This window comes from Triturus cristatus, chromosome 12 (genome assembly GCF_964204655.1).
Source record: "Triturus cristatus chromosome 12, aTriCri1.1, whole genome shotgun sequence".
Classification (NCBI taxonomy): Eukaryota; Metazoa; Chordata; class Amphibia; order Caudata; family Salamandridae; genus Triturus; species Triturus cristatus.
Window position 1 is genome coordinate 452,026,607 of NC_140595.1, and position 19,214 is coordinate 452,045,820.

At 42.5% G+C, this 19,214-nt stretch overlaps 1 protein-coding gene across 1 annotated transcript in view; it reads right to left on the reverse strand.

The window, feature by feature from the left end:
• Positions 1-2,028: 2,028 nt before the first annotated feature.
• The window catches only part of SHCBP1 (SHC binding and spindle associated 1), a 185,859-nt gene continuing 168,673 nt past the window's right edge, over positions 2,029-19,214 (reverse strand). Inside the window, exon 13 of the mRNA XM_085637554.1 lies at positions 2,029-3,879. Within this exon, the coding sequence (XP_085493680.1) occupies positions 3,557-3,879 (323 nt within the window). The 3' untranslated portion in view covers positions 2,029-3,556. The remainder of the gene's footprint in view (positions 3,880-19,214) is intronic.

Genomic DNA, 19,214 nt, shown 5'->3' on the forward strand with positions numbered 1-19,214 from the left:
GGAGTAACCCTTACACCTTCTTGCAGAGCGCAAACAGGAAGAGCACACAAAAATCAAGTGCTTCTCTACCAGAACTAGAAGAATGTGAAATGTACATAATTTTTTTTTTTGATAATGAAGTGACATTTTAGAAAAATTATGTGAAATTACACAACATGTAAATCTGGCATTTAGTTCAAAATTGTACTACAAAATGTGTGGATCGGAGGAAGCATAAAAATAGCGCCTGTTCCGTTATTCCAGTGTTCCCAAAGACAGAATTTGAACTACACCTGAGTTTATTAAACAATGTGGGGTTAATTTGAGAATTTCCCGTAACATTGCAATGTTTCTAACTCAGGTTTTAACCAAATGTTCATCTATTTCTTTCCCTAAAAAGTAAAAGCACAAAAAAACTCACAGCAGTTCTTTTTAAGGCAGATTTGATTTACATTAAAAAAATGTTTTACATGTGAGTGAGTGCGTGTAACAAAGTGGAAAACACAAAGAGTGACTGAGTGAGTGTGTGAAAGTGAGTAAGTAAGTGAGTCTGAGTGAGTAAATGAATGTGAAATTAAGAGTACGAAATGCGAACCATTAGGCAAGCTTACAACAGCATCATTGTGCATGGCCTTATACAGTGGGTTTGACTGAAGCACCTGACCTACAGCCAGGTCCAGCGCCCAAGCCCTTCTATGCAGGGTCTTTAGCCAGGCCCTGCACCCTATGGCCAGACCCGTTTCTATTCCTTTGTATAGCGTTTATGGACCGATTTTAGGGCTTGTGAACACGGCACAAGCTTTCTAAGCCTAGAATGCAACTCTGCAGCATGAACCATTGGATAATGTTGGGACCTTTTCTATGGCTCAGACCAGCAACCACGTCCACAGGGTTGCTACAAAAGCCTAAAGCAGGCCAATGAAGCTTGGCTGGGAATCTTCGTTACCCAGCTAACTTCCGGATCTCATGGAGCTAGGCTGGTGACCCTGAATAGATAGTCAGGCTCCTTGAACCCCGTAACAAAACTGACATTTTTGCACCCCCTTCACATGCACGCAGAGGGCAGGATGTCCTCGACCCTGCCCCCTTATATGCCTGTTAAAAATGTGTTTAAGAACACAGTGACCGAGTTTCGACAATTTCGGATTTCACGGACCCGCTAGAAATCTAGAAAAGTGAACTGGACAAAGTGAGAAAAAGGTTTGTGAAGTTTCATAAAGATCGAACAGCACCAAAATAATTTGCAAAGCAAAATAAAAGCCCTTCTCAATGGAAAGTCTGATCTCACCATAACTATACTGTGGGAGTGCTAAAGAACACCACAACCAAACCATCATATGAGAAAACATTGAAAACCAAGGACATGGTAGCATCTACACATGTGAGATTTATTTACATGAATAAAAGTCTAGGACACACGTTCTAGCTAGTTCAGCAAAAAATTAACCAAATGTGAGGATGAAAAGGAATGCGAGGATGAAAAGGAATCTAAAGAGAAACGACTACAAACCATGCTGTATGGCCAAAGGGCATTACATTTCCTACACTATGAAAGCATGAATATGGAAATACAAAAATGTTTTGCAACGTTCCCAGAAGTGGAATATTAAAGTACTAAGCTTTACGAGTTTATCAATTTTTATTAAAACTTCATAGTCCACATGCACAAGCGGTCTGTTGTAATAATGAAGAAATTGCAAACACTAGTATAAAGTTAACATCACATCTTTCAGTAAGTAGTCCATTCTCACAAGAGTTAAATAAGATTTATTACAACAAGCCAATGCAAACTTCTTTAAATGTGTTGACAAGGAGAAAACCAAAGCTCTATAATTAATGAATTAAGCTAACTGCAGTAGAATGGAGATTTGTGAAGCTTTCAATTCTCATGAAATGATCAATGAGAATTAAATATTAATTCAAGTGTTTTAAGTAAAAGCCTGCACAGAAGGTGGGATTGGAAAGCTGGTGGCAGCAATAACCTCTACTGCTCTACCGATTCAGCACATTCCTTAGAGCTAAAACTATGGTCGACAGCCACAGGAAAAAATCCATACAATCCCGTTTTATTTGGAGTACAGAATTAATTGCATAAAATACATACAAGACAAGATGATGGTACTTTAATACAAATTACCGCTTCATCAGTCAAATCTGCATAAATAGCACATATGGTTAACATCACTTTTCCGATCCTTATAATGAATGTTTCCCATTAAAATGATGTTATCTTATAACATTGGAACAAGTATTTGAAGTTGAGTTCTAAAGGCCACGTTGAACATTACTTAGCATTTCAGAATGTAACTGCGTATAATTAAGTAGTTTCATGTGGCATTAAAAAAAAAAAAGAGGTAGTAATTGTTTTGAGCCATCCAGTTTCCAAGTTTAACAACTGTAGTTCCTTTAAAAAATGATTTGAGGAATCATGGTGTATATAAGCGAACAATTAATAATTATTTAGCTATCACTCCCCCCATGCCGATTTGATTAGAACTCCCTAATGTGTAGACCGACAATCTTACTGGTACCTCCATGTTCCTCCCTTGATCAAAGTGTAAGTTATTACTGCAACTGTCAACACTAAGCACAGATAGCAATGTCTTCTTACAATAAACTTATGGCTAAATGGTAGAAACAAAATGTTTTAGTACCCGTTCATCAAATCATAGATTGTGCATTTGACTTAATAGGCATTGTGTTAAAGAAAGAAAGAGAAAAATACACCCGATCATTAAATACTGACAACAAAGGTTACTCAAAACCCAAAATTCTGTGAAAGGATTAACATGTATTTTGCACACACGCAGTACTCATTCAATTAAGTTCAAAATAACATCTTTAAAACTGCATTCAGCCTGCATTACACGCCACTAAATCAATAAATGTAATTTTGCAACATAACAAACATATGAAATGTAAAACGTCGGAACAGTAACAGGAACTTCTGTAAAGACTGCGTAGAGAAGTATTTTGATCAATACAGGCATTGATTAAGCTTCTGTTGATATAGTGCTTACATGATATTTTTCATAACAGGTGGTTTTTGCTAGAGGGAGGCCTTTTCTATGGTGGTGACTAAGTCTTGCATCTAAATTGTAGAAGCTTAGCTAGATATACCCCAATATCATAGGTGCAATTGCAACAGAACGTCCCTAGTTTGCAGTCTGGTAACTACAGATAAAGAATGAGAACCAAAGAGGGAAATCAAGGTAACAGTTAAGGAACATAAGAAAAATGCTTAGTAAAAAGAGAAGAAAGTGCGTAACGTTCGATAAAATCATAGGAGCAGTGCATTGTGAAATCTGTAAACAGGTGATCTTAGTGAGGTGCGTCCACCTACGAGGTAAATAACGAAATTTAAAAAAAGCAGTTTAATTTTTTACTGCTTCCTTGTTAAAAACAAAGCCTCTTCGCAATACAGGCCAGTAGAGTGAATACCAAAAGCAAGTTCTCAAAATACAGAAAAAGGAACTGTGTGTCACTACAGAAACAGTGATTTCAAACAGTTCTGTGCAAACCTTGCGCGTTAACAGCAAATTAAGTAAAACAAAAAAAGAATTACAGTCCCCAAAAATCAAAAGTGAAATGTGCCAAAACACCCTTTCCCATTCCATTTGAACTGATTCCCTACGATGGAAACAAACATGTCCTCTGACATCAAGTCTTCGTCATCTACTTTGGTGATTCCCAGGTCACCAAGTCTTTTCTTGTATAGCTGGCTTTTCCTCCTTGATGTAGCAACAAGTTCATTTGCGATAGTGTCATTGCCTTCATCAGCTTGGTAAAGCCTTCCATTTATTGCGCCTTCTCCACAAGTCGGATCTTTGTCCTCATCAGGCTCCATTTTCTCAGAGGCAACTGGATCACCCTGTCCCACATCCTCACTAGAAGAACCACCTGTAAGAAAGCAGAATGGATTTTTATCCCACGTCAAATCAAAATGGGAACAGACTCAATGATCTAATTTACAAATAATCTTAGTTGCTAAATACAATCATTTTTTTAAGTAGCAAGAAACTTTCACAGTTTCTCCATTTAAATACCTCAGCCTGCTTTGCATCTTATCCATCTTCCTATTTATGTTACAAAAATACATGGATGACTCCTCTTCAAAAAGCCGCTCTCCTCAATTTCTCTTTCCATCACAGAAACCTATCATGGCAACCTTTACCTTTTAAATCACAGAATATTAGAGCCATGTGCGATTGAATTTGAACCTCTTAGCCACAACTTACAACAGTACACCAGTCACCAAAATTGGGCTGTCACATTCTCTCAGCTACCAACTATCTTTCCTACCCAAAAGCCTCCTTCTTGACTAGAAAATACTCTGCACTACCATTTCTCCTTACACCTGCAAACCCCCAGTATAAAGGACAACACAAGCCCACAACCTTTACCAACAGACCATTCAAACATTTCAACAAATGCCTACAACAGATATGGACCTTCCTACAGATCCGCCCTAGAGACCTTCTTGAAAATCAACTGCCCTTTCAGATCCATCTGACACACCCCAACATCTGTAAGCACCAGGAAAATGTCACTAAAATCAAACACTGCTGGTACTACCAAACTGTGCCCTCTCGTAATGTACAGGGGAAAAAAAAATAAGACCTAGTTCTTCTCTAACTCCCCTGAATTCCGACAGCCCTTAAAAGCTGGCAGAGTTATGAATAAAAGCAATCTTCAACCCACTTGAATACTACACAAACCCACCCTCACCTAATGGAAAAACAATTACTACAGTGAAGTCATCATTTAGGTCGCCTGCTTTCCTAGCACAAGTGAGCATAATTCTGGTTTAAGTTAAGGAGGTTCGGTGGACAAAATTATTTTTTATCAAAGTATTAACTAGATCAAATAAATTACTTAAAGACAATGTGAAAATTAGGTTTCTGCAATGAATAGCTAAACATAACTGATTTCTTCACACTCATGATAAACACTATTACACATTGTAAGGCGTATGTAATAGTAAACTTCAGAACTTCCGCAGAAGGCGCACTATGGAGAAATATTAGTGTAGTACCATTCCAAAACAGTGACTTTATAAGATCGAAAAACGTTTAAAAATGATTTAAAACAAATACAATTAACATCACCTAATATTGTGCTTATCTTCCTAACTTAGGCTCAGAGTTCGATCCTTCGTACAAATTGGCCCTTCTTCCATCGGTTTCTTAATCACCCTTACAAAAAAAAAAAATCACAGAAGGCCAGGCTGCTTTTTCAAACCCCCAGATTACTAATTTTTTATGTCCAGGAAGCTCCCCATCCCTTCATAGCTGCTATTTAGATGCTGCATGCATGGGTTGACCCAAGACTGGGGGGAAAACATTTTTTTCCACTCAGGAGAATATTGATCAGGTTAGACAGCCAAAGAATGCTGCCGACAAGGCCGGTAGGGGGTGGGGATTGTTCTTTGGGGTACAATACTTTAAGTACAAATGGCAATTTGGGAGTGGGTGGTAAAGGCACAGGGAGGTTTGAAAGCTAGGGTAGGCAAGAGAAAGAGGGTAGATTTATAAAGAAGACTTTCTCTACAATAAGAAGAAACAAATGGTTAAAACTGACTAAGACTGAATTATTCAGAAAGAATAGAATTACATTATTTTAGTACAACGAGTCCCAAAAGAATATTATTTACATTCTTCACTACACTGTCAATACATTAAAATGTAGTGTAGATTTGGTTACACATTTTTCATACAAATTCTAAAAATCAACAAGTGACCCAACGCCTGAAAGATGAGCAATTCCCTCTAAAAGAAGACATGAGTGAAAATCAAGGGATTAGAGGCTTGCAGTTATCTATAATGCACCAATAACAAAGAAAAATATCCATCTGGAACTTTTTTAAGTTTGATAGTTTTAAAAATGTTATAATTGGGTGAATATATGTAAGAAAGGACATAGTGGTTCTATTCCCTTGTTTCATTCTTTGAGAAGGCTTAGGTGGGAAGCCAACAGATAGTAATTAAATGGATGATAGAGAAGTGGGGTTGACCAGGCCCAAGGGAAGGATTGAGTTCTTAATTGTGAATTTGAGTAGGTCAAGCTCTGATTTGTCTTACCATCTTCATGTCCCTTAGGTACATTCGGTGCAACTGAGTGTCATATCACGTGCTAAGTTTGGTTGGGGTGCAATTTAGACACCTGGAACAACAGATGCTGAAGGAAAATATTATTTACCTTAGGCAATGATATTTTTAGTGGATACTGTATGTTACGACAGATTCATTACTTCTAAAAAAGCACTGGCAGTAGTCACTATGCGACTCATCAGGCTAACAATCACAAGAGCAGTTGCTGCTTCTCAGTCTTTTACGCGCTAGGGGTTAATGCTTCCTTTCGGGCACAACCTGGAGTGACTGGCTTGATCTCCATGACAGGGTCATCAAATGAAGATATCTATGAAGAGGTTGAGGAGAAGGTTTTTAATCTCCAGAGGAGGACCTACCTAAGGTCACTGACTTATTTGTGGGGAGGCTGATTTTCGAGGAGATTCAGCTCTTGCCAGCTAGCCATCTGGAAACCCTTCAGTGGAGGGAGAAGCCTTCCAGAATCCTTGTGCACTTTGAAACTCTGGGTGTGTAATGTCAGGCTGATCTGCCCGCAAACATAAAATGCAAGTTGGACGTTTTAAACAATGAGTGCCTGCGAGAAGCCTTCCTTACCACCTGCAGTTTAGCCTCCCTCAGGCCCGCTTTAAAGCCCTGCTGGGCTTGCTGCCAACGCGAACCTTCAGAATGTCATGGGCTCAGATACCTTGGGGACCTCAGATGGAACGCGTTACTTACCTGTAACTGCAGTTATCCAGTTTTGGTATCTTTCATAGCTTCACATGCCTGAATCATTCCCCATCGTCTGGATGGGAGTCACCGGTAAATAACAAAGCAATGTCTTAGAAGACATATAGAGTAACAGGCCCCAAAAGGCCTTAGCTTAGCAAGCTATCCACGTCCTTATGTAAAAAGGACCAAAGTTTGGCCAGTAGCCAATCAGCTAGCACCACCCTCTAGAACCCTCAGATTTTCATAAGCACAGTGCTAAGTAGTTGTATCACTGAGAGATCCAAGAGAGCCCTTCCAGGGGAGGTGGGTGGGTTGCATGTGAATCTATGAAAGATACCAATACTGGATAACCGCAGTTACAGGTAAGTAACGCGTTCCTTATCCAGTATTAGGGCATCTTTCATAGATTCACATGCCTGAATCAGAGTAGTAAGCAATAATAAGCACATTTCGACAGGTACAGTAAATATGCAGTCACTAGATAATAACATATCCATGTGAAAGATAAAGTAGCAGAGAACAATGACTCCGGTAATGTAAACATTACAGTGCGAAATGTGCGTAAAGAGACCAGGATGGTGGGATGAAAAGGAAAGGGCTCACCTCTATTGAAATAGATGACAGAGTACCGCTTGACCCACTGCAGCATCCTTCATGATCTCCGTGTCCAGGCAGTAATGCTTGGTGAATGTATGCGCCGTCTTCCATGTGGCCGCTCTACAATGGGTACCCCTGCAAACAGTGCCATGGAAGTAGACATCGCCCTTGTGGAATGGGCACGAACTGCTGATTGCAGTGGACGTCCTGCCTGCTGGTGACAGTAGGAGATGGCTGAAGAAATCCAGCGGGAGATACTCTGTTTGGTGAGCGGTAGCCCTTTTCTAGGCCTACTGTACGCCACAAAAAGTTGATTAGACTTTCGAAATGTTTTAGTTCTATCAATGTAAAACTTGAGGCAGCGCTTAATATCTAATGAATGAAGAGTCCTTTCTGCCACTTTTTGTGGATTCGGGAAGAATGAACGTAGTATGATAGGTTCATTGAGGTGGAATTGAGTTGGAGCTTTAGGAATAAACTTCGGATTTGTTCGAAGAATGACCCTGTCCTGCTTGAACTGAAGGAAAGGGTCTTGGATTGAGAACGCCTGGAGTTCTCCCACTCGTCTTGCCGAGGTAAGGGCCAGTAGGAGCGCAATCTTCCAGGATACATACTTAAGGTCTGCTTTGTGGATTGGCTCGAACGGGTGTTTCATCAGCTGAGCCAAAACCGTGTTAAGATGCCAAGCCGGTGGTACAGGCTTTACTGGAGGAAATGTTCTAAACAGTCCTTTAAGGAATTGTTTGATAAGTCTATGAGACCACAAAGATGGGCCTGTAGAGGATCTCCTAAAGCGAGATATTGCCGCTAGGTGTACTTTGATGGAGGCATGAGCTAGACCAGATTTTGCCAGGTGCAGGAGGTACGGTAAAATCTGTTCCGGGGTGGAAGAAAGAGGGTGTAACCTGTTTGTTTTGTACCAGATACAGAATCTTTTCCATTTCAATGAATATGTTTTGTTGGTACTATCCGCTCGAGCCCGAGGTAGGATTTGTCTGCAATCCGGAGGAATGTCTAAGCCCTGGAACTCTCTGAACTCAGGAGCCATGCTGATAACTTGAGAGATGCCGGATCCGGATGCTGAACCTGTTGATTGTGGAGCGTTAGGAGAGATGGAAACGGCTTCAGTTTGATTGGAGGTTCTAGGGAGAGGAGGTGAAGCTCCGTGAACCAGTGCTGGCGTGGCCAAGCTGGGGCTATCAATATCAGAGTGCAGGGCTCCGCTTTCATCTTCCGTAGCACCCTGGGAATCAGGGGAAACGACGGAAAGGCGTACGCAAAGACGTTGCACCATGCTATCGAAAAGGCATTCCCCAGAGACCCTTGTTGGGGATGCCAGCTTGTAAAGTGTTGGCATTTGGCGTTTTTCTGGGTGGCGAATACGTCCAGAAGAGGGGTGCCCCATTGAGCGAATATGCTGCTGAGGACTTGCTGGTCCAGTTCCCACTCGTGGCATGTTGTCTGCCTTCTGCTCAGGGAATCTGCCAACACGTTGTGGGCGCCTGGAACATAATCTGCTCGAAGAGAGATGTTGTGACTGAGTAGCCAGCTCCAAATTTTTTGTGACTCGCGAGAGAGTGTCAGCGAGCGCGTTCCTCCCTGTTTGTTCAAATAGTGCATTGTCGTCGTGTTGTCTGTTCTGACAAGCACCATGGAGTTTTTGATTCTTGGGAGGAAGGCCACCAGAGCCAAATAGACTGCGCGTAGCTCTAGGAGATTGATATGAAGTGCCCTCTCGGAAGGGGACCATTTCCCGCTTATCTGAAGTTCCTGAAGGAAAGCCCCCCCAGCCCTCCAGGGAAGCATCCGTGGTGATTATGTGAGGTGCTGCAGGAAGCAAGAAAGGCAAGCCTTTTGAAAGGTTCTGGGGATACAACCACCATCGTAGAGCTTTCCTGATCACAGGGGTGACCTGGATGACGTCGAAGGACCCTGTACACTGTACCCAGTGATCCGACAGTTCTTGAAGGGGTCGCATATGAAGACGACAATGCGGGACTAATAGAATGCAAGAAGACATCATCCTGAGAAGGGATTTGAAGAGACGCACTGACAGTGTCTTTTTGGACATTATCCGGAGAGCTAACGACTGAAACTAGTCTTTGCGTTCCTGCGATGGGAAAGCTTTCCGTAGTTCAGTGTCTAGTGTAGCACCCAGAAAATTCATGTGCTGAGACGGCTGAAGGACGGACTTCTTGTGATTGAGAGTTAGTCCTAGTGAATCGAAGAGCGTCAGACAAGCATTGGAAGACCTGGATGCGCCCTGTAGAGATGGAGACTTGACAAGCCATTCGTCTAGATAAGGGAAGACCTGATGATGATGATGGCGTAGGTAGGCCGCCACTGGAGCTAGACATTTGGTGAAAATGTGTGGCGCCGATTTGAGGCCAAACGGCAGAACCCGGAACTGTTAAGGTCTGCCCGCCACCATGAATCGTAGGAATTTCTTGTGGTTGCGATGTATTGGTATATGAAAGTAGGCGTCTTGCAGGTCTAACGACACCATGTAGTCGTTCGCATTGAGTAGATGTAATACCTCCTGAATGGTGACCATACGAAACGACGGCTGTTTCAGATATTTGTTTAGATTTCTTAAGTCCAATATTGGTCTCCATTTTACGGATGAGGAAGAAGCGGGAGTAGAACCCGTTTCCCCGTTGATTTGGGGGGGGACTCTCTCTATAGCTCCTTTTTGGAGCATAACCTTCACCTCCAAAAGTAACAGACGTAGATTTTTGTGAAGCATTGGGCGGGGAGGGGTTTGAGGAGGGATTTGTATGAATTCTAGAGAATGGCCGAATTGTACTAATTGTAGGACCCAACGGTCCGTAGTTATTTTTTGCCAGTTTGGGAGAAAGTGGGAAATTTTTCCGCCAATCTTGGAGGGTGGCGAGAAGGTGGAGACCGGCCGTAGTTGAAAGTCATTGCCGTTGGGCGGCTCCCTTTTGTCTTCCTCCTTTGCCACGAAAGGAGGATTTCGTGTATGCGGATTGCTGTCGCTGTTGATATTGCGGACGTTGGGAGGAAGAGAATGAAGAACGTTGTTGGAATTCTCCCCTAGAGGAAGATTGACCTCTTCCCCTGGAACCCCGAAAGGAAGGGTTCCGAAATTGCAAGGTACCTAACGCTCTGGCAGTATCCGTATCTTTCTTAATCCCCTGTAATGCCTCATCAATATGGGTGCCAAAAAGAAGTTGGCCGTCGTACAGCATGTCCAGCACTTTGGTTTGGACCTCCGGTCTGAAGGAGGTTGCCTTTAGCCAAGCCTGGCGTCGGAGGACTGCTGCGCCCGCTAGTTGTCGGAATCCGGTCGAAGCAATATCCATTGCACAGTCTATGATTTCAGAGGCAGATCTTTCCCCCTCTAGCAAGATCTTCTTTGCGTCTTCTTTTGACTCCTCTGGTAAGTCTGCCATGTATGGCGCAATGTCCGCCCACATTTGACGATTGTAACGCCCCAGAAGTGCTAGGGCGTTGGAGGCCCGCACTGTTAAGGCCGACATTGAAGAAAAGCGTTTGCCTATGTTCTCTAATCGCCTACCCTCCTTATCTGGTGGAGCTGTCAATAGAGCAGCCGGGTTGCTTGACCTCCTCTGTGCGGCCTGAGTAATGACCGAGTCCGGCTTTGGATGGCCTGTGAGACAAGCCGGAGCAGTGTCTGGCGCTTTATATTTTTTGTCCAGGCGCGGTAACACTGGAGGGACTGAGAAAGGATTTTGCATAATTTTTATGCCTTGTTCCCAAATGTAGTCTATGAGTGGAATTGCCCGTACAGACTTCTTAAAGGGTTCCTTAAAATCAAACGAAACAGTCTTGTTGGTGCGAGGGCATTGGAATTTGAAAGCGCTGGGCCGCTCTCTCTATGATGTTATGGAAGCCGCCAATATCCTCTGGAGGAGAGTCGGCCGTGGTAGGGGCAGGAGAAGTCGGGCAGGGAAGGATGTAATTATCCCATTCGTCATGGTGAGATTGGACCTCCTGAAGCTCTCCTTCTTTAGGCTCCTCCTCATCCTCCTCATCTGTTGCGGGAGGAAGTGGCGTTGTAGCAGGCTCTGATTGCAGTACCAATGGAGGCGGTCTTGGCCTCGGTGTTGGTGGCGCAACTGGCATCGGGGAAGGTGCCGGCGTCGAAAACCGTTGTTTGTAGTCCGAGATCAGGAATTGGAGATCCGTGACCAGTGATGCAGGCAAGCAAAGTATGGAAGGTGGTGGCTGCACGTATTGTGGAGGTGGAACCTGTTGATATTCCTGGTCAAAGTCCTGATAGTCCGAGATATCTTGGTATTTCACATGCAGCTGTGATGGACTTGTCGCAGCCGGGAACATACTGCCGTCCTCCGAGTCTTCCTCCTCAAAACGTTGAGCAGGCGGCAAGGTGGAGACCCTACTGGGCGATGTAAGGGCTGGAGTTAGTACACGTTTGGTGATTTTGAGGTGCACATATGTACTTTGCGTCTCAGAGTCCATATCCGTTGACGGGCCCGTCAACGGTAGAATTGTAGGCGGTCTAATAGGCATTTGAGACATCGTCGACGAGGTCATTGTCGGTGAGGAAGATGAGAATTGTTTCTTCATCGACGACGGCGTCGACGACGACGATGGTCTCGTCGACAGTGTTCTCGTCGACGATGATGTGGACGTCGATGATGGAGCTGTCGTCGACGGACCCGCCATCGACTATGTCGGCGGCGGCTTAGCTGACGACGACGATTTTCTGATTTTCAGCGTCGACGAGATAGTTTTACCTGCCGTCGACGATGGAGTCGTCGTCGTAGTCATTGATTGGGATGTGACAGTAGATATCGTCACCGTGGAAATAAAGACTGCCGTCGATGGAGATCTTCTCGTCATTGAAGCCACCGTCGACGAGGTTGTCGTCGGGGACGGGGTGGAAACTGATTTTTTAAAAGTAATTTGGACATCCTGAGGAGAAGCAATTCCTGGCGGAGGCAAGGCCTGGACCTCTGAAGACTTTTTGTGCGTCTTCTTTAGAGGTGGCTGCGACGAAGGGCCCGGAGATGACACCCTTGGTCTTTTACGTGAGGAGTGAGAAGAAATACTCTCACTCTCCTCAGAGGACACTACAGAGTCCTTGTCCTTCAGCCTTCGCAGCCAAATTAAAAGGCGCCCTTCTCGGTCCTTCAGGGTCTTAGATGAAGAGGTACGACATACCTTGCAGTCTTTTGAGCTGTGGCTGGGGTACAGACAATAAAGACAGTCTTTATGCTGATCATCCACGTGAAGCCTCTTCTTCCCACAGGAAGCACAGGATCTGAATAGTCCTTTCTTTGGAGTATCAGCCATGACAAATCAAGAAAGTTTTGAGTAGAAAACACTGGAAATCCAGAAGCAATGAGCAGAGCTCAGTGGAGACTCCCTTAGCACGACGTGCGGTAGAAAATCTGAGGGACTAGAGCTCCTTCCAGGAGGGTTCTAGAGGGTGGTGCTAGCTGATTGGCTACTGGCCAAACTTTGGTCCTTTTTACATAAGGACGTGGATAGCTTGCGAAGCTAAGGCCTTTTGGGGCCTGTTACTCTATATGTCTTCTAAGACATTGCTTTGTTATTTACCGGTGATTCCCATCCCGACGACGGGGAATGATTCAGGCATGTAAATCTATGAAAGATACCCCAATACTAGATGAGAGGAACCAGTTCCCAGTCACCCTTTGCACCCATCTGCTATTCCTAAAAACCCTTTGGCAGAGTTTCATCAGAAAGACCCCTTGGAGATGGAGGATCTATACCACCTGAGGTACTCGGAATGATCCTCAAGTGACAGGGTCACTCAGTATGTGTCAAGTAGGATTAGAAAGACTATGTATAAAGTGGTTAGTGGCCACTTACGGGCTGACTGTCTCCAGTCTTTCACTGAAGGTCAAGGTAACGCTAATGTCAGAAATTGATTGCAAGATAGTCACATTCCTATCTAAGTTTGTCAATGTTCACAAAAAAAGGATTGACCGGTCCTAGCAGGCCTGTCAGGATAGGCTTATTGACACCATTTGGGCCCCTTACAAAGATCTTAGAAACGGTGGAGGAGTTCAAGGCCAGGGGTAACCATTTTTCTTTGAAAGTTGGATACAAAAAGCAATTTGCTTGCTTGACAAAGTCAACTGCGCTTTTGTCTACTGATTCAGATTTGCAATAATGTGGATCCTAAATGTGGTTTACTAGTCACCACACAGGGAGGCCACACTGAAAATAGATCTTTGAAACATTTTTGAAGGAATTGAGCAAGTTTGGTTCAAAAGGTGCAAACTGCAGGGATCGTTGGATGATGTCTGGACTTTCATAACAGAGTGAAGACCACATTCACAGAGTATCAATCTGCCTGGAAGCATTGAATATGCTGGTGTATGGGACGCGAGAAGTCATAATCTTGCATTTCTGTTCCTTTAATGTCAATGTCCTTTTGCACCTGTTTAACGAGTACAAATGCATTTTAGAATAAAATATGAATTTACTTTTCTTATTAATTGGAAGCGCCCTTTAACCTCAATAATCATCCCAAGGTTAATGGCTCTAGTAGGCATAGAGGCCATGTTATTCAAAGTAGTACATTTGCACATTTCCTGCATCTTGTAGCAAAGCGCAGCCTTGCTTTTGGCAACCAGAAGTGGGATTTAAAGTAAATTAATGAAAGTAACAGTGTGTTCCTGTATTGTATCTCTGCTTCAAGATGTCTCACATTTTCTCTGTAAGATGATCCTGCACCTGCTCATTGGCTGCTTTAAGGAGAGTGCTCTGGTCGGTACAAATGGAAATTGGCCGTGGATTATTTGCTATGCTGCTTGAAATGTTAGCATTAAACGCATGTTAGACTTTTGGCTTTACAACATGTTAGGTTTTATTTTAACAGCTGGAATATTGGGTCTCATGGTAGAACATGTCCACTTATTAAACTTGCTCTCAAACTTCCTTTTCAAGTTCACTTCAGTAGGTGTAGCAGATAGGTCAGCCAACATCGGCCGCTCGAGGTACCCAGCTTTTGAGACCTCCTGAACCTCTTTCCTCTGGTACATGAATCAGATCTTTCAACATTTCTAATCCTGAGCCCTCAAAGAGTCACTCTCAAGGAAGGGGCTCTCAGTGAAATAGGAATATTTCGCGGTCTGTTGTCCTGCAGACAGTTTAGGATGTCAGGGCTCTGGTCTTATCAAGCAGGATTTTCACCCAGGATGAGAGGATATATAATATGCTAGGCGAATGAAGTCTAAAACCGGGCTGTCCCTTATCTAGCCTTTCTACACACCCCCAAGCTTTGTGTGGTCCGTTTCCTTAAGGTTTATGAGGAAGGGCTGATCGAATTATGACCTGAAGAGTGCCAGACACTCATTTAAATCAAGAAGCCAATGAGGGCAGATAATTGCCAGACAATTGCTTGCTAGGTGTTTTGGGTCATGTTTGAAGTAGTAATCATCACGTCCTAATTTAGTGCTGATTTGGCTAGTGGGGCAAAGGCTACCAAGGCCATTTAGCTGGGGAGGTAGATGGGAAGATATCATGAATGCTGCATATTGGTCTGTAAAAAACGTTTTTATTTTGAACCAGCATTGGATATTTTGCCTCTGGTGGTGAAAAAGCTTTGAAATTCCGTAATCCTCACCTCCTTTCCTGACTTTCAATGCAAAATGTCCTAGCAATAGTGACGGAAAGTTTCAATTCTATAAAGGACACTGAGGCAAGGATTATCCTGTTGTACACGTTACGATTTACACTTTGCAGGATGTCTTTAAAGTAGAAGTATATGTTTCTTTTTCTTTTCTAGGAGATGATGATGATCTTTTTCACAGTGTTTAGAGCAGGGGCCTCCAACCTTTTGTGTAATAAGAGTTACTTATGTTAATTGAAAATCATTGTGAGTTGGTGGCTCAGTGGACAAATGCGGCCTGTGTTTGACCAGCGGGTACACTCAGCCTTTCGTCCATCTGCGGTCTATAAAATGAAGTACCATTGAGTTGGGCAACAATAAACATCTGTTATTTAGCACCAAGATGCCTACGGGTGAATGTGCGCTTTACAAATACACGTTAAGTTATATTGTGTTATAGTATTAGTGTTGTAATAGAGACCTAAAACAAGATGACATTTGTAACCACCATGTCCAAGATTACCAGCAGTGATCACCTCAGTGCATCATGACGGCTGCCAGCAGTAATGTAAAACAAGCATTTGCAATGCAATAGGTCTTGCGTTTGCGAGAGTTTAAGCTATTGGCATTGTAAATGACAATAACTTTTATTTATGTTTTAAAAACCAACACGTAAATAAAAGGCATTGTCAATTACAATGCCAATAGCTAAAATTCTCGTAAATGTAATACCTATTGCATTTTAAATGCTTGCGCGGCGCCCATTCATATCAAATTACGGGGGCGCGGTGATCATGCACGGCGCCCATGCATATATTAAAAATAATGAACAAATGAGCGCCATGCAACATCATCATGTGCTGCGCCCGTGCATATTAAATTAAGCGGGCGCCGTGTTTACATTAATTAAGCAAAGGGTTCTTGCTAAGGGCCAATACAAGCTCTAAGTCCTGATGGGAGGCTACAAATGAAGACAAGGCAGTACTAAGAAGGGACTAACAAGCCTATGAACGAATCAGAAGCCAGCGTTTATGAAGGACAATGATGTAAGCCAATGAAAAATATGGGCGGGGAGTGGGGGCTTCAAGTCCATACTCTAATACAGCATGCCTCGCAGCAGCGTATGCGCTGCCCAGGCTCAACCTAAAAATCTTTGTCAAGCTGGAATTCCTATACATAAGTAATACAGGCAAGCTACAGCTGCAGTGCCCTTAGCACAAAAGTAATCTTTTTAGTAAATAATATTGCACTTAAAGAGTGCTTTCTACCCTTGCTGAGACGTTGAAGTGGTTTCCAACGAGTAGCACACTACTCTGGATTAGTGGTGAATTAGCAGAGGGAAATATAAATTGTTATTGGGATCAGTTAGAGTGGTAGACATGTGAATCTGTAAGTTGGATGAATAGGACAGAGGATGGATAGAGGAGGGAGAGTTTGGGAGCTCCTACTACTAAAAGAAGTTTGGAGTAAGTCAGAGAGTGGATATAGGGGATATTTTGGAAGAGGAACAGGAGGAGTCAAAGTGGTGGTTTGATGAGTTTTGTGAAAAGTCGTTTTTTTTCCTCTGCAGTGGTAGGAAAATATATAAATATGTAGCTACAAAACCACACATAAGAGGTATACATACATAGAACTTTTAACAGGATATGTATATGGAAAATAATCAGGAGATGTAAATTGTACTCGATAAAGTCCCATATGTACATGTATGGATAAATATTTACAAACTCAAGCTTTTCAGTTTTTGCTGTAAATTAAGGTTATTTTTTTATTTTATTTATTGTTATTGGTTTTTGTTTTTCCTTTTTAATTTATATTTGTTCCCAAATATTTCAATAGTGAAGCAATTATTGATAGAATTGTTATAATCATATATACACATTTTGACAGATGTGTTATATGAAAAACCCTTAAGCATACACCATTCATCATATATGTTACTGATGTATTGATCTACTTATACATGGTTATAATGATAAAAGGTATACATATATGTATGCATATAATATTTACATATATGTATAACTATCATTACATCCAGCACGATTTTTCACTCAAAAAACACCTTTAAATATATTTTGAAAATTCAGCAACTTTCCTCTCAACATAATCAGTTTATGAGTTTTGAGCTCACATATTTATGTTTGAATACACAATTTTGTCTCTGAACAAAGAAGGCTGGTCAGAAAGAGCTATAAATACAGATGAGAAGCCAAATAGCGTTTGTTGGTAGAAAACGGTTAATACCCATTCCACAAGGGAAAGTGCACTGCATGGATGACCAGAATGATTATCAAAACAGTTTAAGCCTGCAGGCTGGCACCATAAAAGAAATCTATCACAGTGACCCACATGGACAGACCCGACGGTTAGCTTATAGACAATAACATGAGGACACCTGCTACCCCTGGTGATAAGCTAAAGGGATCTTTGCCACATGTGCAGATGAAGTGTTGGAGTATTGGAGGGTAAGGGGGGGGGGCAGACCTTCTGTGCAAACAGATCTATTGCGTCTGCGGTGAATGTGAAGGCAGTGTGATGAAAATCTAACACAATGGTGTATCAAATGCTCCTTGCCTCTGCACTAAGGGTCAGGTCCATGGCATCCACTTTCACCTTCTTCAGAATCTTTGAGGAGTGAAGAAATGGAAGGGAATGCATAAAGCAGTTTCTGCGACCAGCTCAGTCATACGGTGCCTTACAGGGATTCATGTGGTGGCAAATGCAAAGTGCAAAACATAAGTGTATATTTTGGAGAGATCATACGAGTATAAGGTCAGCCAGGAATGGCACGCTGAAAAAGCGCTATTGTGCCAGAAAAATAACCATAGATATAAATTAAGTTTTGTGTATTTTGGAGGCCTGGTACAGCCAGTGTGTGCAAATAAAAGGAGGAAGAACTGGTGAGGCACTTTCCAAGGAGATATTCAAAGAGGTTGAACCAAAGATGATTGAGCAATTTACATGGCAAGGTATTACCTACGAGCATAGTGGAAGCAATTCTCTGTTTAGGATGCTAGATTTGACAGCTATAATGCCCAAACGTATGTATACAAAAGAATTCAAGAAGCTATTTCTTTGTGAGTGCCACACATGACTTGAACAGATTCACTGGAGTTTAAAAGCCATCATATTGATGACAACAACCAGTTACGTTGAAAGGCAAATATGGATGGCTCAAAAGTACTAGAAGTAGAGCTTGTAATATATTACTTAGAAGGTGGTTGTTTTACTTCAGGAGTACTTATGCTATGTGACCCAAGTCTCCTGGTAACAGGTGGGGTCGACAGAGGCTTTAGAGCAACACCAGACCCAACATTATATGCACCTGTTGGTTGAACTTCCATTAGGGGAGTGTCTGTAACACTTTAGTGCCTAAACAGTCATCAAAACTGTAGAGTCCCAATGGGAGGGGTCAAGTAGGAGGATGGTGAAGAACCTACATGCCTAAAAAAAACATTAGTGCGGCTTTATGTGGCAGTCTCCGTTGAATGACACAATAGGGTGTGTCTGGGAGCGCAATTACTGGGGGAGCGGAGAAACCAGCTAGAAACCGCCGCTTTAACATGCCAGAATGAAGGCAGATAAAGGATTTCCAAAGAGACTAATAGGTTAATGGAATACGGGTTTGTAAAGAGCTAGTATACTTAAAACCTGCAGAAAATACATGTTTGCCCCACTATGTTAACAGAGTTATCTAATAAGGAGTGCAACACGCTGCATTATTTCCAGTAGACAAAATCCAATCCAATATCCCAAGTCATCATTTGGGGTTTATGCAGCTTTAGTGTTGTACCAAGGGACAGTACCAACTACACTTGTCATCACTCGGATTGATCCTTTTCTATAGAGTGGGATGAAAGATTGTCAAGTGCTTAACTGCACTTTGCCTTACATGCGGTAACATCACCCAGTGGGTGATGGTCTTTCAAAGTTACACCCATCGGTTTACTACACTTTTACAGCCCCATTTCTGAAGTCTACACTCTGAAGTGAAAGGGGAAACTGATAAAGACAATACTGATCAACTCTGAGTTGTGAGTAGGTTGTTAGAATGTAAGATTGATCCACTTTTCAATGGCGGTGGTAATACAATTGTACTAAGGAATTACTGACGGAATGTAAAGGGTGGTGCAAATTAACCCTATAGCAGACCTGGGTCACAGAACTCCAAGTAGTGACAGACGGCACCTGTTCTCATTACAGAATGGTGCAATGCCCCAGTGTGGCAAAATATTTGCTGT